Raw genomic sequence first — 20557 nt, 5'->3', positions numbered from 1 at the left:
TCTGTGGAATTTTATAGTTTTTATTTGTTTCAAAAATGGAAACTAGTTTTCTTTCCTCCTAATTCAGCTTCTTCCAGTACATTCTCATGATACTATGAAACAGCGTGACCCCTGTAAGGCCCACGTGACCTTAAGGTTCAGTAGGAATAAGTGCAGTGTTTCATGCCTGAAACCCTGCTGTGATACATATTTATATCTAATAAATAGCTGTTGATTGATTAACTCTCCGGGGGGGGGGGGTATTGAAATAGCAAAAATCTTGGCAATAAATACTTTGCTTGTGATTTTGTATGATTTAGGTTTCAGTTGAGACAGTGAAACCGCTTTCCAGCTATAAATTTCAGGGGCCACCGTCTACCTCCTAGGAGAGACCTTTACCATCACATGTCACGGATTCGCCTTGAATAATCTCAACAGTTAGTTACCAACACTTGCTCTGGATTGAAGAACTGACAATGCGACTTTGGGTCTTGGCACTTTCAACAATTCTGGTACATTCCACAGCAGCTAAGTTTAGTAAGTATTGCTCTTCAGTGAAAATTGTTAAAATTTTAAATTAAGTAATCCCCAAAACATTTGCCTTGTTTCACACCGCTTGTTCCTGGTTGCTCCAGTTGAATCGGAACCTGGAAAACTCGTTTATGCTCCTCGATCATTCTTTATTGCAAATCTAACGGGACAAATTCTTCAGAATACAGCATGATTTTAGTTTTACGTATTTATAAACATCGAACTTTCACATGCTGCCTGCACGCGGCAGGTGCTGCAAGCATTTGCTGTCCCGCAGTAGGCTTTGTAGATGTAGATGTGGCTGCTTCTCCCCTGGGGGCAGGGTGAGGGGGTTGAGCTCCAAGTTAATTCATTCGTCTGTGCTACCCATTAAAACCTTTCATAAAAGATCTTAATCATTTACTTGTTCTTTCTCAGTGAAAGTGTCACACAGAATAGCCCACTTCTAAATTTCATCCTAGAAGGATAGAATATAGGAATTATAATGTTTTTAGATGATGATCACTTCAGGATCATATTGATGGTTTCTGTTTTATTTTGGGCAGGCAAATCATCCTGGGGCCTGGAAAATGAGGCTTTAATCGTAAGATGTCCTAGGCAAGGACGATCTCGATACCCTGTGGATTGGTATTACTCAAAAACCAACAAATGTATCACTACCCAGAAAAGAAATCATGTACTTGCCTCAGGGGAACGTCTTAAGTTTCTCCCGGCCAAAGTCAACGATTCTGGAATTTATACTTGCATTATCAGAAGGTACCAGGCAGCTACCCATAATCTTTGGGCTTGCTCCCTTTTCTTTGATAGTTGATGGTCTGAGCTGTCCTCACTGTCCTTCCCTTTCTAGACCTTTCTGGAACAGATGAATTTATAAAGCGATTTGAATAGAAGAGTCCTTCTAGGAACACCATTGGGTTGGGGTTTGGGTGATTATGAACTATGTAGAGGCAGAATTGCAAGAATGAATTTGTAGCCCAATTAGGAAAAGACCTAGCTTGCCTAGTGACCAAGAGAACTGAGAGCAATCATTCACTTTGGTTGGAACAAACCAGAAAAAAGACCCAGTAATCTAGATGTTGAGCGTCAAAGAGGCCTATCGTGGGTGCCATAAGGCAGTTACTAGTCCCTTAAGCCTGAAAGGTAAGCTGAAAAGGGTTGTGTAAGATTGTGTGCCTGCAAATTACTTACGCTACATACATATTGTTAAATGTTTTGATCTTGGACCTGTGTTTGGTACATACAATATGTCAGATGAACTACATCGGAATGCAGGGTGTGTATGGTTGGCCACCTAGGTTCTGAGGTCAGACCAGTTTTCGTTTCAAATTCGTGTTCTGTCACTAGTTAGCTGTGTGATGCCAACAACTACTTCTCTGTCCCTCTGTTTCCTGATCTATAAAATACACATGATAATATAGCACACTTCAAAGCATCTTATGAGAATAAATTGATATGGTGTTACCACCATGAATGCTACATAGTAAACTCTCAATAAATACTAACTATCTTTATAATATCCTGTTCTTGGCATGGCACCTGATAGAGTGTATAAAGAAATAGTGAGGGAAATATTCAGGGCTACCACAGAGGCTATGTTGGCTCTCAAATGCAACGCAAAAAGTATTTAAAATTCTAGATTTCAATACATACTTTTAAATAAGGAAAGAACCACTGTACCTCAACTGTTTGAAGAACAAAAGTAGCATTCAGCAAAAGTTAGAATGGGATGAGGTTATTTCATAATGCTGAGTAACTTTTTGAAATCGTTTGACTTATTTTGGTAGCCCTCTCTTCAATAAGACTGGCTATGTGAACGTCACCATATATAAAAAACAGCCAAATTGCAATATTCCAGATCATCTGATGTATTCAACAACATTTGGATCAGAAACAAATTCCAAAATATATTGTCCTACGATTGACTTGTACAATTGGACGGCACCTATTGAGTGGTTTAAGGTAAAAGGAAACTTGGGGGAAATAGATAACATTACACAGGATAGCTGCAAGTGAAGAGTTACTGGAAATGGAAGGGAGGTTTTTGTTTTATTTTGTTTTGTTTTTTTAATTTCAGGATTGTAAAGCTCTTCAAGGACCAAGGTATCACACACACAAGACATTTTTGCTGATTGACGGTGCAACCAGCAAGGACACAGGTGATTATACATGTAAATTTATCCACAATGAAAATGGAGTCAATTATAGCGTGACAGCGACCAGATCACTCACAGTGAACGGTAAGCTGCTGAATTTAACAAAATTGATTATTTAAAAAAAATAATGTGGAGAAACTGTGCCCTTCTTGTTGATTTTCCTGTACTAAAGACCCCCTTATCTGCAGAGGTAATTCCAAAGCCCCCAGTGGATGCCTGAAACTAGGGATCGTACTGAAGAACCTCGTATATACTATGTTTTTTCTCACATGTACATACATACCTGCGATATGGTTTAATTTGTAAATCAGATGTGGCAAGAGATTAGCAACAATAAGTGGTCATAAAATAGAACCATTACAATGATATACTGTAATAAAAGTTACCATACATCTTGGCAAACTCAGCATATGATTTTTTTGTCTTTCCTTGTGAAGTTGAGAATTTTCACCTTTTCACTTAAAGGAAGTGCTTAATGCTTCTCTTTGACTTTTCTGAATTGCCACCATCATCGCTCTTGTGCTTCGGGGGGTATTATTAAGTAATATAAAGCACACTTGAACACGAGCAGTGTCATACCATGACAGCCAATCTCATAACCACGATAGCTACTAAGTGACTAATGGGCATGTGGCAGATATCATGTGGATCTGCTGGAAAAGGGACAATTCACTTCCTGGGTGGGACAGAGTGGGGCATTGTGAGATTTTCTCGTGATACTCAGCACAGTGAGCAAGCTAAAATTTATGCGTTGTTTATTTCTGGAATTTTCAATTTAAACCTTTTGGACAGAGGTGGACCATGGGTAACTGAAACCCTGAAAAGTGAACCTGGGGATACGGAGGAGCTACTATGCTTCATGGTCCCTAAGATGCCCTCCAGCTTCATGTTATCTTGCACATTCTCTATAATAGCACAAAGAGCTTTTCTAAATGCACGATCAAGATTTAAGAAATTTTAGGGGGAGATTATGTTACTAATCTAAAGCCAGACTGGTTCTCTCCTCTATGACTTCACTTTTCGAAAACAGCATGATTGGCATGCCAACTTAATAAACATTTTTGGTATGATAATACACGTATTTGGAAAGCAAGATTAACTCTTCTTCTCCCAGTTTGTTGTCAGAGGCTCTGTAAATAGAAAAAAAATCTGTTTAATCTCTAATATAACTAACTAGATTAGAAGTTTAGAAGTGCTACAAAGGACTATTGAGATACTGCTGGGTGGTTTTTAATTCTCAACCTAAAATTGTTAGGAGGCAGTGAGTAAGCAAGAGTGTTTATCCGGGATCAAAGAATTGTAAATTTGAGGTACTCAGATTTGGGTAGAACCCACATAGTGTCCCACTAGGGAACAAAAGTCAGGGTTTTTAAAAAAAAAAATAATGTTTATTTATTTTTGAAAGAGACAGAGGCAGGATGCGAGCTGGGGAGGGGCAGAGAGAGAGGGAGACACAGAATCCGAAGCAGGCTCCAGGTTCTGAGCTGTCAGCACAGAGCCTGATGTGGGGCTCGAACTCATGAACCGTGAGATCATGGCCTTGAGCTTACCCCACTGAGCCACTCAGGAGCCCCATAAAGTCAGGGGTTTTTAAAGCAAAGAGGGAATGCCTGTGATACATTGTTTACAAAGAATTTTGATGCATGTTGGCAGCAGAAGGCTGATTTTCACTGAATATCATTGATTCCTAAGGCTATCACACACAAGCAAAGTCTTTTATTGTACCAACTTGCAGATGTTTGGGCTTCATCTTGGAATATTTGTGGTTTAGTCAGGTTACACGTTCATGATTCCACCAGTGAGGACATGGGCCCATCTCCTTAATGGCCTCCTGGCTCCATTTCAAAACCCCTTGACATAAGTGATGCCATTCCATTTCACATAATCCTGGTTTGCAATTTGTCCAACATTATCAATGACCTCAAGTAGCTAATTTGATCCTAAAAGCTGGTTTTCAAATGTTTAAGTCTATAAAAGTCTATTCAGAGGAAATCCCTCACAGTCAAGCATGTCAAATCTATAAGGAGTCACGGTCTCTTTAGCATCACTTGATCTACAGATACAGGATGAAGTAGCACCGGTCAGTGTGGAAGCTTTCTCAGTGGAAAGCAATCGTGAAGACAAGGTTTGGAGGTTTTTGATGCTCTATCATATAAAATAAGCACCATCAGACCACATTGTTATTAGTGTCTCTCACTATTAAACACCAGATCATGGGGGTCCTTAATCACACGATCCTGAAATAAATGAGAATCAAGGAAGGTCAGAATGTAGCAGTATTTCAGAAGACTCCCCTTCCCCGACTCGAGGCATCAGTGCCACAGAAGTTAGAATTTCCTTACAGAAGGGACCACAATGGTGGCAATCTCTGAGCAGAAGTGTGGGCTTACATGTTTATCTTTTTCATAGGCCTTTTTTTCATTCAACAAGCATTTACTCAGTACCTTATATATGCTAGCATTTCATGCAACTTTTGAAAGCTTCTTTCCTGTAATGTTGTTCTTCTTCTGTAGAATTGTAGTTTTCTAGCAATTGGCAACCCAGGTAATTAATTTAATGTGTTAGATTAATTAATTAATATTTGTTTTAATGATATAAAAGAGAATAGGAAATATAAAAGAGTATCATAAGTCATAAGAGAAAGTATTACTTGAATGTTTTCTTTTTCATTTGTGTGTGTGTGTGTGTGTGTGTGTGTGTGTCTGTGTGTCTCTGTGTGTCTGTGTATGTGTGTATTTGTTGCCATGGGTCATTGTCAGAAAAATTTGAAAAACGTTGCTATGATATAAGATAGTAATATGAAAACACAAGCTTTATACTGATGACCATCCAATGCTATCCTAATATTTATATTTTCTTTGTCTTTGATTTAAGATGAGGAAGGCTTTTCTTTGTTTCCAGTAATTATAGCCCCACCACAAAATGAAATAAAAGAAGTGGAAATTGGTAAGAAAACTTGAAGACTGCTGTGAATGTTACCTGGAGAATCCTTCCATATGACGCTTGGTCTGGATTCTCCAAGTATGGGTCATGCAGTTAACACGATGGATCTTGGGGATTAAATGAAATGTTACATGTAGAAACATCCACCGGGCACTTGTTAATATTAGGAATACCCAGCACTTACATTTGTATTGCAGTTCAGACTATCTTATTTCATTCTTACTTCTCTCCGGGAGGTAGATATTGTTTCCAATTTGTGCTTGTGGATACTTAGGCTCAGGTAGGATCAATGATGTGCCCAAGGTTATGGATAATCAGTGATAGAAGGATGAGAACCAAGGCTTTCTGACTCTGCCCATCTCTGCCTTCACTAGTTTCCCACTAGAAATTAGATATAACTCAAGTTCTTGGTCCATAAAACAAGTCCCTTCATGAACTAGTCTTCACCTACATTCTGGCCCATCTGAAGCTATTAACCCCACCTGCCTTGGAGTCCCCTCCACACCGACCACCTCACAGTTGTTACACCGATTGGCAGCATTTCCACATTCTTTCCTGCTTTTGTCCATGTTGTTCCTCCTTCTCATCTCTCAACACTGAGTTCAAACAGCATTCCCCATCCCGCCCTCCTTACTACCATGGGCACCACCAGAGCTTCCACCTAATGAGGTCCAAAGAAACCATTTCTGTGTGCGGCATAGCAGTCCAGAGAAGTCTGGAATGCCTTCTTCTTCTGTATTTCCATGTCATTTGTCAACCTTTCTATAGAACAGTAGAATACCTTGTGTTTTAATCATCTGTGTCTACCCTTATCATCTTCTGAGACACTCTGCGTCCCTCATCCCTCTTCAGATGCAGAATTCTTGAGTCCAGAACCAAGAGCTCAGTAAGGGATGCCTGAATGCCTGTCCCAAGCAGGAGGGCAGCCCTCACGCTTTCAGTTCTGGGCAGAGGAAGTCTCAAGTACAAGGGGTAGTAATGGAGAGCACTCTTGAATGATTAAATGCTGGGATTGTAGCTGGGTCGAGCAAAATATAGTTTTACCAACAAGGTGACTTACAGAGAGATGAAGAGAATTTGGTAAAAGGAGGAAGGTTTGGAAGAAAGAAGTTAAAAAGAAATTCCAATCTATAGTAAAAAGAAGCCCCACCTTATAATGTCTGATTGGTGAAACCAGAATTATTCACCTTTTTAGTTTCCATGGAAGGTGAGAGGGGAGCGTGAGTGGAGCTTCCTCCAAACTGTGAGCAAAGTGGGTGGAGGCAAGGACACAGAAGGGCTAAGGATGAGGAAGGGGTCTGGAATCAATTCCTGGCACACACCAGGCGTTCAACGATTTTTTTCACATTAAATTGCAATACTACTGGCAGCACTGAATGTTATTGGTGAGTTTCTTCACTTCTCATCTAGGAAAACCAGCAAGCATACCCTGCTCCGCTTGCTTTGGGAAAGGCTCTCAGATCATGGCCGGCATCCTGTGGAAGGTGAATGGAAGCAAAGTTCAGAACTTTGGAGAACCAAGAATTCACGAGGACCGGGAGCAAAATCAAAGGTATTTTTATACTGAAGTTAAAACATCCCCTCCTCCTCCCACACAATTTGCAACTGCAAAGCAAGCATTAAAGGTAACAGGTTGCCTCCTTAGTTCCAGCAATGAGTTGACTTGTCTGAGCACCGTTTTAAAAATAGAGCCTGTGAGAGAAGAAGATTTATCTGTGGAGTATGACTGCGTGGCTCTGAATTTGCACGGTTGGACACGGCACACCATAAGACTAAAGCGGAGAAGTCCAAGTAAGGAGTGTTTCTGAGATTTTGGCCACCCAAGTTAGCTGCATCAACTGTAAGCTGAAATCACTTTCTTGGAGAACAATGTGTTGGCATGTGTGGTTCCATGGGGAGTCTCTCAAGACGAAGAGGCCCATCTCATACATTGTGTTTTTCCTCTTAAGATCACTGACCATTTGTAGTCTGGTTTCCCTAGTTGCCTCTCTTTTGTTTTACTTCCCCCTTCCTCCTCTCCCTCCTGCCCCCCTCCTCTTCCCCCTCCTCTAACCTCCCTCCTCCTCTCCCTCCAACCTCCCTCCTCCTCCTCTTTCTCCTCCCTCTCCTCCTCTCCCTCCTCCTCCTATCCTTACTTTCCTTCCTCCAGCCCCCTTCCTCTCCTTCTATCCCCCTCCCTCTCTTCCCTTCCTCCCCCTCTTCCTTTTCTCCCTCCTCCTTTTCCTCCCCTTCCTACTCCTCTCTGTTCTCTCCCTCTTCCCTCCCTCCCCTTCCCTCCTCCCCCTCCTCCCCCACCCCTTACCTTCTCCTGTTGGTTCCTCTTTAACACCCAACTGCTTCCTTGGCCATCCTCCCGATTTCATCAGCTCTCTCTGTCTCACTGTATACGAAAGACAACACACTAAGAGTAAACTGAACATGTTGTTTGTTGCATGACTTTTATGACATGTTATAAACATGTTCTCTTCTATAATTTTTTTTGTCACAAAGAAATTGTTAGTGAAGCTGGCAAAGTGGATAAAAAGGTAAAGCACTTAATTACTGCCCACTCCAGTAAGAAGATCTTAGATGTTACTTTTTAATAAGACATCACGTGCCATCATTGTTAAATTTTATAAAATATTAAATTTGCTTATTTATTTATTTATTTATACTTGCAAAACCTAAAGTGTTTACTCTTTGGTCCTTTCCAGAAAAAGTGTGGGACCTCTGCATTCTGTCCCTTTAAAAGAAATTATTTGTGTGCTAATACTATACTGTATCACTTAGCGTAGCTTTATAATCAACCCTGATTTTGGGTAGAGTCTTCCAATTTTATTTTCATCAAGATCGTCTTGGCTAGTCTTAGGCCTTTGTACTGCCATATAAATTCTATTCAGACATATTTTGATTATAAACATGTTTTTATTGTAGTTACATAGAGGGTTTTATTGCTTGTTTTATAATTACTTAATGTATAGTAGAAGTCTTCCCATGATATTAAATGTTCGTCTACAATACAATTTTTAATGGCTTCTTAGTATTCAATTATACAGATAGACTATCATTTATCTCACCACATACACTGCTTGGCTACATGTCTTTCTTCTCCTGTCTTTTTAAAAATTCAATTTATTTATGTTTTTATTTTTTGAAGTTTATTTTTGAGAGAGAGAGTGTGTGTGGGCACAGGTGCACGAGCAGGGGAGGAGCAGAGAGAGAGAGAGAGAGGGGGAGAGGGGGAGAGAATCCCAAGCAGACTCCAAACTGTCAGCAAGGAGCCCAGCGTGGGGCTCAGGCTCACAAATTGCGAGGTCATGACCTGACCTGAGCTGAAATCAAGACTCAGATGCTTAACCAACTGAGCCGCCCGGGCACCCCCAAAATTTAATTTATTTAAACTAAAAGAAAAGAAGAAGAAGAATAAGAAGAAGAGGAAAGAAACCAAAACACATTTCTCATACTTCTTCCCCCTCCACCTCTAGTAACTACCAGTCTAAATATAGGTGAGACTCAATGGAAGTCTGATAGCTCGGCTCATTTCTTTATTGTATCTGTTATTCAACATGCAATTCAGGTGCTGCCTTTTACGGGGAGCCTTCCGTGACCGCCAGTTTGGAGTATATGTTTCTTCCAGGTATTTCTGTAGGACCCTATTTCTGTCTCCACACTCATCACACTTATAAAAGTTTGTCTGAGAGTCTGCTGAACATAACTGTAACCTCTGTGAGGTCAGGAATGGCGTCTCACCCATCTTTGTGTGCTCAGTCTGTAGGGCAGTGCCTGGTACCTAGCATGTGTCCAATAAAAATCGGTCCAACGAATAAGCGAATGCACACCAAAGTTATCAAGGAAAACTGTTTTTGTGCATTTCTACTGCTCTAGCGATAAGGCTCAATTATACCACAAAACAGCAGTTTACATTTATGTTTCTCAGGTTGAATAACCTTCCCTGTAACTTAAAAGGGCCAGATTATTTGTAACTTTCCTATAGTTTCATCTGAATCTAGCGTGCCTTTAATGACTTCATTATAATTTGCTGCAATAAAATATGGTCATAACAAAAATGTGAAACTGACTACTCTTCAAGAGATTACATTCAGACACTACATATAATCTTTTAAAATGTAACATTCCCTTTCACAAATAATCAGTGGCATATGAGGGCAGGATGTAGAGAATGATCAAATGATCTGTCTTGGGTATAGGTAACAGGAGGACACATTTGTGTAAAGAGTCCAAAACAGACCGTCTAAGAGTCATTGTGCTTCTTATCATCACCTGACCCAGACATTGTTAATCAATGTCAGTGATGACACGCTCTTCCTCTCAGGGGCAGTCTGTTCCTTCCTTCCACTCTGTCGGTGTGTCCCCACAGGCAATGATGTCAGCAAAAATAGTTTTACAAACATATCCTTCCTGAGAACCTGTCAGTTTCCTCACTTGTTTACATTTCCAGGCAAAGACATCCTATTCGTTAGATGATGCATTTAATCTGGTGTAAATGGGCGGGGAGAAAAATATGGTATTTTTACACTTGTAATTCCATGTACAGCGACATGGAAGTTATTTAATGTGTTTGTCAAACAGCAAAAGGGAGAGTTGAACCCTCAGTTTATACCCCTAAGTGGGATATAGCCCTGATTAATTTGGATAAACACAGAAGCACAACCTGACGGAAAAAAATTGGGAGCGATGAAAACGGAGGCCACCAATTTGATATGTTCGTGCTAAGTCTCTGCCTGAGGTGGTGCTTCGGATTTTTGTTTTAATGTAGATTTCAACCACCAATTTGTAAGTTTGTTACCAAACAAACAGAATCATGACTTCCCTGGATGATTTTGAGTGCTATTGAGTTCCGTGGGTTTCCAGCTTTCTCAGTTATAACTGAGTCACCCCAGGACATATGGACAATGTCAAGACGTCATGTTAGGGTAATGTGATGGTAGTGGGCACATGGGTTCCCCAAGGAAAGGGGAAACTGCAGTCTCTGCCCTGACGCTGCCATTGCATCATTATCCCCATGTGAAGCTTATATTGTCACTTTATGAATGTTCTCTCATTACCTGTGTATTGGAATTGTTTTCACGTTACATGTACTTGGTGACTTTTTTCCTTCTAGTTTATTTGTATTTTCTATGTTTCCCTTGTTTTTCTTCAAATTCACATGGTTACACTCTGGGGGGGGGGCGGGGGCTGGCTGGCTTAGTCGGTGGAGCGTGTGACGCTTGATCTTGGGGTCATGAGTTTGAACTCCATGCTGGGTATGGAAATTACTTAAAAATAAAATCTTAAAAAAAACCACAAAAAACATGGATACACTCTGTTTTGACAACTGTGTAAATTAAACAAAAACAGTTGCTACAGTAGCTCGTCACAATGAATGCCTTTATTTCTAATCACAGAATAAAAGAAATTACAACACTGCCTTGAGGCTTAGAAAACCGAAACTCTAAAAGCTTATGTTCCCATATTATTCAATGTGATTAAATAAATATTCGATACTCATAAGAATAGTAGTACACATTTATTCATTGTTTCCTTTGAACCTGTCTATTTATTTTCCATTAAATTTCTCATTTATTCGATCAATATTCCATGAAGAAGAGACTGTTACTATCATCCAATTTTGCAGCGAAGGAAACAGAAGCAAATGGAGGTTGAATAAGTTACCAAATATTCTAGTTAGAGCCAGGATTCCAACTTAGACAGTGCTTTTCTGTTTATAAACACCTTCAGAAAGTATTTGGTGTTTAATCATTACATTAACAGGAAGGTATGGGACTTCAACTTCCTTTACTGACTTGGTTAACTTCTTTCCTCCTGTTGAAAGCAGCCGGTCACATGCACACTTACTTCACCAAAACCTCCACACCCCCAGAGTGTGCCTAGGTAGGACCTTTAGAGAGAGTGAACTGGGGCAGGGTGTGGACAATCCTGTTGAAATGCTTTACTTAGGGAGTGTCTATTATTTACACTAATGACAGTGCAGTCAGTAAACTCTCTGCCAATTTTCAGCAACACCCTCTGCTCCCTGGTTTTGAATCACTTCACCTTGGCCGTTCTTCATTTCATGGTGCTGGATGCTCAGCAGGCCGATGAGCCAAGGGAGGAATTTGTGACTATGGATAAGTCACAAATTTTCTATGGCAAGCCTAGGAACCCATGCTTTGAGACGTCATGTGAAAATGCAGGGAGAACACTGTAAGAATCAAATCTTATGTGAGGTCCTTCTCACGTTCATCTTTCAGGGGCACTATTTGTAAGAAGATAGTTAATTCCAAAGAGAGAAGTAAACCTAAAATGTCCAAGAATACTATTAATAAGTATTGAAAATGGGAACCATCTTGCATATGCACCTTGTGCAGAAGTGAGTACAGGACCCAGTTCAATGGTGGCTAAATGATGTCCACCATGAGAAAAGTAAGGGGTGTGTAGAACCTAAAACCCCAGTAGTTTGACTTCTCCATCAGTGATGCTTTAGTGACTTACAAGATTCTTGTTTCTTCCCTGCTTTCTTGTGCCCCCAGCCCCAGATGCAGTAAGACCCCAAGACCTGTTGATTCATTCTCTTTCATGCCCCAATACCAGGTACATCCATTCCTTTCTCATTCTTACAGGAGTCTGAGCCCTCCTTACCTCTAACTGCCAAGTATTACAGAAGCTTCCCATCAATTTTACTCTAAGTTCCTACAGCCTCTCCCACAGAAACAAACCTTCCCCTACGTTCGGATGAATCTTGCTTATAAACCACTTTTGTTGTTAACACTCCACTCAAGACTCATCAGGGGCTCCCATGACCTTTACAGTAAAGACAAAATACCTTGACAGGAATCTCAAGTCTGGTCAGAACCTCGCCCTGACACATACTTCTTACTGTGTCTGCCTCTAACTCCCCAAAATGGATCACTCCAGTTCCTCAGAACACACACACACCACATCTCTGCCCTCGGGCTCATAGCATCCACTGTAGCCAGGAATACATTTTTCTTTTTTCTTTTTAAAGTTCTCTAAAACATACGTATTCTTCAGGGACCTCCTCCTGCAGGAAGGCTTCCTTGCCCAGTCCAGCACGGAGCCAGCACTCTTAAGAACCTCTGCCAGCTAAAATCGCACTTTTACCTACTATCTTAGTTAAGTTTACATGGCCTTGACACCTTTTTTGCTCTGAGAATCCCCTATGATGCCTAGCCTTGCACAGAGTAGGTGCTCCATAAATGTTCACTTACAGATTCTTAAAGCAGCCATGAAAATTCCAGGGAAGCATCTTTTGTATGAATCTCTCATATGCCCAATGGAGGCCAGCATCCATATATATTTGTTTATTTTACCTTGTTCTAGAAACAATAGTGATCATTTTTGTCTTCCCTTTATCTTTTGAATAGTTGACCATCAAAGTACCTACTACATACTGACAGGATTTAGCATCTTGTTAATGCTAATCAATATCATGGTGATAATGCTAAAAGTGTTCTGGATTGAGTTTATTCTGCTCTGGAGAGACATAGCTAGACCTTACAAAAGTAGGAATGGTAAGTGGCAAGTTTCAAATTTTCCTTCAAAAGGATCCATAATGGCTGATGGTTACTTGTCTGTTGATCTCTTAACAGCTGTCGACTAAATCCAGATTTTGCTGATAAATGTATTCAAAGTAGACCTTTTTTTTTTTTTCAGTTCACTTAGTAGCCATTTTCTATCCTTTTTTGTTGCTTCTCATGGTTCTGAGATTCATCTCAACACCTCAGATTTCCTTCCCAACAGGATTGCTGTTCCTACTAAATAACAGAATCTGCCCCAAGCCCAGAGTGGTTTAAACAGTTTGGAAAATGTGTATTGGCAAAACTTCATGGAATTTAAAACATTAAAAAAATTTTTCCCGTTTTCCAGAAGTGAACAGTTTAGAAGGGGCCGTCAGAATGCGGGTGTATTTTGCCAGAAAGCCCATTCCATAAAGAGTCCTATCTATGCACATAAGTAGACACATGAAAGAATACAATTGTGCCCCGCTAAACAAGAACACCATTCTTTCCTTTGGATGAAGATATATTTTACATTTTCCCTATGGTCCTCTCAATTCGGGCTAATTATTCAATTTGTGGGAAATGCAGATCCTTTAAAAAATTCTACTTGAGCATTTCCGTTTCTTGGGTAAGCACGGAGAAAACAAAAGATAAAATTGAGATCTGCCCCAAACAGCAGAAGAACTCGTTATCCATGACTATAAATATTTCTCAATAAATTATTACTCACACTTGACAATATGATGTGATGAGCTAAACTGGACGGGCTCTTGCCTATTCTCTCTCATTCAGTGTGAGACAGTGAAGAGGTGAACTTTAGGATTAAGATTGATTTTCTGATGACTTTCTGTAGCAGTAGATTGTCCTCACCATCTCTGGATTCCAGAATATTTTGGGGGGTGGGATACAATCACCAGCAACCATAAAATCGAGTGAAGAATGTCTAGCGAGAGTCAAATTTGGAGAACCAAGTAATAAAGTTGCTTTTCTTGTTTTCATTTTCAGATGGAAAGATCTACGATGCTTACGTTATCTATCCGCGGAACTATACAAATAGTCCTGAGAGGGCCAGCGCTGTGGGATATTTTGTTTACCAGATTCTGCCTGATGTTCTGGAAAATAAATGTGGTTATAACTTATGCATTTATGGGAGAGATGTGCTACCTGGAGAAGGTAAAGCTGTCAAAATACATCAAGGACAGGGGCGCCTGTGTAGCTCAGTCAAAGGACCAACTCTTGATTTCGGCTCATCATGAGCTCATGTTTCACTGGATCCAACCCCGCCTCGGGCTATGCGCCGGACAGAGACTGAGATTCTTTCTCCTTCTCTCACTGCCCCTCCTCCCTCTCAAAATAAAATAAACTTAAAAAAATACATTAAGGACAGAAATTCACATTCGTCAGAACCCTAAGAGATAGGTGGTCTTCTCCCTGTGTTGGATAGGGAATTGCAATCATTATTCCATGCCTTAAAACCAGGGTTTTTAAGTATTGCTCTGGAAGAAGGAGATACTTACTCTTTGCTCCTCCTGCCCCCATAGCCAAACCGATCGTGACGTTGTCGCAGGAGTGTCAGTGACGTGAACACACAGTAAGCGGTCTTTGCAGTGTGGATTTAGCAAAGCACTGCCCCTACTTACTTCCCACATCCACCACTAACATAACTGACATTTCTTAGTTCTCCCTAGAAGAACTGAAAGAGGACTCACAAAACAAAGAATTTTGTTCTAATATCCAGAGGCATTGGCTACGATAGTTGAAAGGCCTCAGAGTCTTTCTTTATGACTTTCCTTGTATAGGGGAAACATTTGCAGATGTATATTCTCACAACAACTAGAGCTGTCTTCTGTTTCATCAAGTGTAGTCAATTCCATGTACCTTTGAGAGTAATTCTGGCATTTCAGAAGCGGTTCTCCTTGTCTCTCTACATTTATGTCAAGTACCCACGAACCCTCCTTAAGGCCCTTCTCAAATTCCTCAGGGACCAGGAAGCATGTGGAATATGAATGAGGCAGGAGCATCATGAGGGTAATTCCAATAAAGCAAATGCTTAGTAGACTGTGAACTTAACCTGGCATTTCCACTGAAAAGAGGGATTCAGCATCTATAGATTTAAAGGAATACATGGAAGGTGAAGCCGGTTTGTCCTGGAATATTTATTTGGGCAATGTTAATCACCCCATAATGGCTTGGGAGGCTTATAAAATGAACAATCCAGGAAAATGTAATCCAAGTTTCCTCTGGATTCTTTCTCCCTCCTCCAACTCTCCCTTTGGCTACTCAGGCCAGTCGAGAGGAGCAAGTCATGGTGCTCGAATGTTCTTTTTCATGTGACACACCGGCACAGGAAGCTGCAGGGATTCCATCTGTTCGTGATGTCACAGCACCTGCTACACTTGGCTGCAAGCTCTTCATCTCTTCTTTCTGAGATCCACTGACCTCACTTGTAGCTCCGTCTCGCTCCAGACAGCTCGCTGATGCTCAAGCTCGTGTAGCCTGCATTGTGCTGGTTTTCATGTGAGAAGACTTCCTACTTCCCCTCCCTCAAGGGGAAGCCTTCTGACCTTACTTCAACCAAAATAAAATCAGATCTAACAAAACAACACCAAACTTCACTCTTCCCTTAGAAAAAGATCATGACTGCCTGCATCAGTATATTTCTTCCCCTCCTAGGTATCTTCCGTTTGCTCCTTCAAATCCACTCTGCATCCCACTCCATCCAATGGCCCTGGGTGGCTGGTCATTATGGAATCCATCACACCCCTGCCTTCTGCTCCACGCTGAGTTTGGCCAAGAGGGAGCACCGGGGGCAGGTCAGAGGCAGGCATCTTGTGAGGTTGCCAGGGTGGCTGGGCTCCTTTCTCCCAAAGCAAGGGCTCTTGATAGCTGCTTTCATACTCATTAGGTTCCATAACTGCTTCCTCCCCTTCATACCTGGAGGGTGGTAATGCCTCCTGTGTTATTTCCAATGTTGGGGGTTCTGAGGTATCTCTCATTGATTTCCCTTGGGTCTGCCCACATCTTTTATAAATTGACCTTTGATTAAACTCTCTTAAGTCAGTCCTTTGAGTATGCCAAGTTTTATGTTGGGATCCTGACCAACATAAGGTCTCTACCTGGCAGTATTTAACATTTATTTCCCTAGTTCCCACTACATGAATTGGCAGTCTTTCAGCTGCCAGCCTCTAGGAATATCTTGAGTGGTTTCATTCATGGTTAAGCTTCTTTGATCGTGCTGTTACCTCCTTGCGGTGAGAGCTGAGTATTTTACATGTTCTTTCTAAGTCTGTCCAGAAGTTACCTGCTATCATCTTGGAGTTGATGCTGTATTAACTCCAACTTGATAAGGGGATCTGGTCTTCCTTAAGATTTTTCTAGTCTGGATCAAATCAGCTTCTAAAACAGAGATCCTGGGGAAAGACATGAATCCAGGACTCCCCATGAATCAGTTCAGAGAAGCAAGGGTTCCTAAGAGTTAAAGTTCTAAGCCCTATTAAACACATAAACTAATATTCGAAGAGGGCAACATGTAGTTAATGAACTTGAATTCTAAGTCTCTTGCTAAATATCTCTACATTCCCATTTAACTCCAAGGACTCTGTTTTAGTTAGGACCCCTCTACCTGGGAAGGAAGAAGGCTTTGGGACTGATGTTCTGACAGTGAGAAGGAGAAGATGAACACAAGTTGTCCATCCAAGCTCATTCCCACTTTCCTGAATAAAGAATTGATCAGTGTCAGAATCTCATGGCAGGCTATAACAATAACAGTTTTTTAAAGTTCAGAACATTTATGATCAAAGCATTAGACTTAAAAATGCATCAACAGGAAATCTGGTCCATGTCTTTTATCCCCAGATGCAGCCACCTCAGTGGAAACCAACATACGAAAGAGTAGGCGGCACATTTTTATCCTGACTCCTGAAATCACTCACTGCAGGGAGTTTGCCTATGAGCAGGAGATCGCCTTGCACAGTGCCCTCATCCAGAACGACTCCAAGGTGATTCTTATAGAATTAGAGGCTCTGAGCAAGCCAGGAGGGATGCAGTTTGGGGAGCTCCAAGATTCCCTCAAGCACGTCGTGGAAATGCAAGGTACCATCAAGTGGAAGGAAGATGATGTGGCCAACAAACGGTCCCGGAATTCCAAGTTCTGGAAGCACGTGAGGTACCACATGCCTGTGCCAAACAAACCCTCAAGGAAGACATCCACTTGGGCTTCCCTGAGTACCCAGGGGCAGTAGCGCTTGCTTTGATGTGCTGGTGCACCAGATTTCCTAGATCTGCATTCCTTCTGGCAGGATTACGCCCCTGGGCCAGACCCTGGAGCAGAGGCATGAGAAATGGGGACATGTCAAGGGTGTTCAGGCCTCAGGTTTCATCTAGCAACTTTACTTCCATTTTCCTGATTCTGGATGGATGCAAAATGCCCCGAAATTTTTATCCTCGCTCCCCCTCTCTTCACCCCACATTTCCTTCCCTTTCTCCTTTTGCTGGTCTTTCTCCATAAGACCTAGGATCTTTTCACTATTCTTTTTTCCCTCTTTCTCTCTCTTTCTTGTTCTCCTGCCCCGTTTTCCTTGTCAATATTCTACATTTTGAACAAACGAAAAGCATTAGAGCGAAATTTTCATGTAACCGTGAAGAACACTCCGATTCCCACAAGCAGAATATTAGCAGCAAATCTTGTTTCCAACCTACCAAAAATTATTATATTTTATTTTAATGGATGCTAAGTTTTATCATCTCAATATTGTGGATACCATTGGGGTCCCTTACCCAACTGCCATTACAATCAGTATTTGCAGTTCTAAAGTCGCTTTGATATATTTTTATTCTCTTTAGAAATATTTTTTTCTCATTCTAAAAGTTACAGAAGAACAGAAAATATCAAAGAAGAAAAGAGTGAGTATTATCCACAAATCCATCATCCTAAGATAATGACTTTTAAACATTTGGGTAAATTCGTATTTAAAAAATTTTTAACTTGTACTTAAATGTTCTGTTAATATAGCTGAGCTGGCACAGTGTGTAGGGTTTATACATTTTTTCTACTTAACATCATAATAAAAACACTTGACATGTCACTTAAATTTTAACATTTTAACTATTCATAGAGTTCTATTTCACTGTTGTGCCACAGCTGACATGCCTAATTAGTTATTGTTGTATATTTGAGTTGTGTTGAGTTTAAATAGCCATCATTATAAGTAATTTTGCAATGACCATACCAGCATATTTTATATTTCCCAGTTACAATTTTTGAACTTAAAACAATGTTTGTTTATTTATTTTGAGAGAGAGAGAGAAAGAGAAAGAGAGTGGGGGGAGCGATAGAGAGAGAGAGAGGGAGACAAAGAATCCCAAACAGGCTCCAGGCTGTCAGCACAGAGCCCAATGCGGGGCTCAATCTCACAAACTGTGAGCCAAAACCAAGAGTTGGATGCTTAACCGACTGAGCCACCCAGGCGCCCCCTATTTTTATTTTTTAATTTGAGAAATTGGTTTGTTATAACATTTCTATGAAATTAGTAAAGCATTTTGACAGAACCCTTTGATAAAAGTGACGTCAAGGTATGCAGTCAAGACCACTCCTTGAAGGAGTTCACATAGCCTCAGGGGCCACAGAGCCCATCAGTGGATCCGGAACTCAGCAGTGTCCTCTCAGGCTGGGAGTCCTGTCAGAGCTCAGATTTTACAGGTGGATGGAGATCTTACCCTCAGCTGAGCTGCTTTAAAATGTGTATGATTTCAGATTTAGCTACAAAAGAAAACTGCACTCCAGACCCTCGACAGCAAGTATAATTTTGCATTGTCACTCAATGCCTTACTGAGCCTTGCTTGAAAAGAGATCATATTTCTGGAAGGTTGCCTAAAGGATCTGCAGTTACCCATCCTTCTATGTACCCTATAATCTGAATCTATACTCCCTGGATTAAGGTTACCAGATAAATTACAAGACATCAGTTAAAGTTGAATTCCAAGAATGAATTTTCATATGAAATTGATCTGAAATTCAAATTTAGCTGCGAATCTTGTATTTTTATTTGCTAAATCTGATTCTCCCTATGCTGGTGGGCTATTGTGCTTTTCTGTGGTGACATCTGATTTCGTTGAATTAGTAAAAAAAAAAAAAAAAGCCTGTGAGAAGGATGCCCTATAAATGGTCAGCATCACCTAATTTGGAATCAACAATCTATCCTCTGCTCTCAACCAGCTGTGTGACTATGAGTAAGTTACTCAACTTCTCCAAAATTTCTCCAAAATTACCTTAGGTAACGTGAGAATAAACCATACCAAACTCTTTGTATTTTTGTGCGAATCAAAAAGTAGAAGAAGACTCTTTGGACCAGAGAAGAATTCAATAAATGGCAACATCTCATTGTGCTTTTTGAAGTGTGGATGATACTCCAAGTCCTCTCGCAATGAGCGCCTCTGAAGGATGTTTCTCCACCCTCGCCATCAGGAATAGATGTGCCTTTAATCCTGCTTCCCCACCCACCTAGACTTACAGACATTTGTTTGGTGGATGGACACAGGGAATTTTGGAACTGATTTTATTTACCTCTTTGCATTAGCTACTTGACAGCATGGAGACCAATTTGGGCTCTTTCTACAGCAAGTACGTACATAGGTTGTCACAACAAGGAATTTATAATAATCTCTTCCCTGTTTTTGATACACTTTCTTTTTAAATATATTTTAACTGTGTGTATTATATGCTGCTTTGCCAGTATTCAACGTTTACATTTCCTGAACATGAGCTGAGTATCTCTTTGAGAAGGGCAGGGAGAGGAAGAGGTCTGGAGGGGTATTCAGGTGAATCGGGCATACCCCTTACTTATCTTATGGGGTTAGAACGGGGAGGGACAAGGGGAACACTTCACAGAACCAGACAGGGCTGGCCCCAGGAGCAACTCTGAGCTCTTTTCTGCAGTGCTTCCTTTCCCAAACTTACACACCACCTCCCAAGTCATCTGAGCTTCAGTTTCTGCAAACTAAGGATGGAGAAGAAGAACTCTGAGGTCTTTCTCAGCTCTCATAGCCGGATTCCAAGCATATGCTCACAGAGACACCGCAGAACTTCCAGAAGCCTGGATTCTCCTGCCAGCAGTACCACCGACCTCTCTCGCTTCCTTCATCTGTACCATCAGAGTGACAAGTGCTTCATGTACCATACAAGGTAGTGTGAAACACAATGAATACAGCCCAAACCAGTGATGTGTCTACCTTGTGACCCGGGTTTAAATTCTGGTGAATTATAAAGACACAAAGAATTGCTCTTGCTTGAGTCAAATTTGCATACAATAAAAGGCAAGATTTTAAGTTTGATGAGTCTTGACAACTACGCATACTTGTGTAGCTATCATCCCAAACAAGGTAGAAATAGTTCCATCACCCCCGGACGTTCCATCCTTCCATTTCCCAGTCAATCCCTCTCCTCAGAGGCAGTGT

At 40.9% G+C, this 20557-nt stretch overlaps 1 protein-coding gene across 1 annotated transcript; it reads left to right on the top strand.

The window, feature by feature from the left end:
* The first annotated feature begins 439 nt into the window (after window positions 1-439).
* IL1RL1 (interleukin 1 receptor like 1) lies at window positions 440-17804 on the top strand. The gene is made up of 10 exons (XM_049651273.1): window positions 440-516; window positions 1056-1266; window positions 2295-2469; window positions 2585-2747; window positions 5538-5609; window positions 7017-7158; window positions 7252-7397; window positions 12971-13117; window positions 14111-14278; window positions 16961-17804. Exons 1-10 carry the CDS (start codon window positions 456-458, stop codon window positions 17344-17346), a joined length of 1671 nt encoding a protein of 556 aa, XP_049507230.1. The 5' UTR covers window positions 440-455; the 3' UTR covers window positions 17347-17804.
* Window positions 17805-20557: the final 2753 nt, after the last annotated feature.

This window comes from Panthera uncia (assembly GCF_023721935.1).
Source record: "Panthera uncia isolate 11264 chromosome A3 unlocalized genomic scaffold, Puncia_PCG_1.0 HiC_scaffold_11, whole genome shotgun sequence".
In the NCBI taxonomy this organism is placed as follows: domain Eukaryota; kingdom Metazoa; phylum Chordata; class Mammalia; order Carnivora; family Felidae; genus Panthera; species Panthera uncia.
The sequence above is the reverse complement of the archived record's forward strand: the minus strand, read 5'-3'. Positions and strand labels throughout refer to the sequence as shown.

Coding starts and splice junctions, on each gene's coding strand:
- IL1RL1 (XM_049651273.1), top strand. CDS start 456: ATGCGACTTTGGGTCTTGGCACTTTCAACAATTCTGGTACATTCCACA. Junction 517..1,055: donor TTCCACAGCAGCTAAGTTTA/GTAAGTATTGCT, acceptor TATTTTGGGCAG/GCAAATCATCCTGGGGCCTG. Junction 7,159..7,251: donor GACCGGGAGCAAAATCAAAG/GTATTTTTATAC, acceptor TTGCCTCCTTAG/TTCCAGCAATGAGTTGACTT.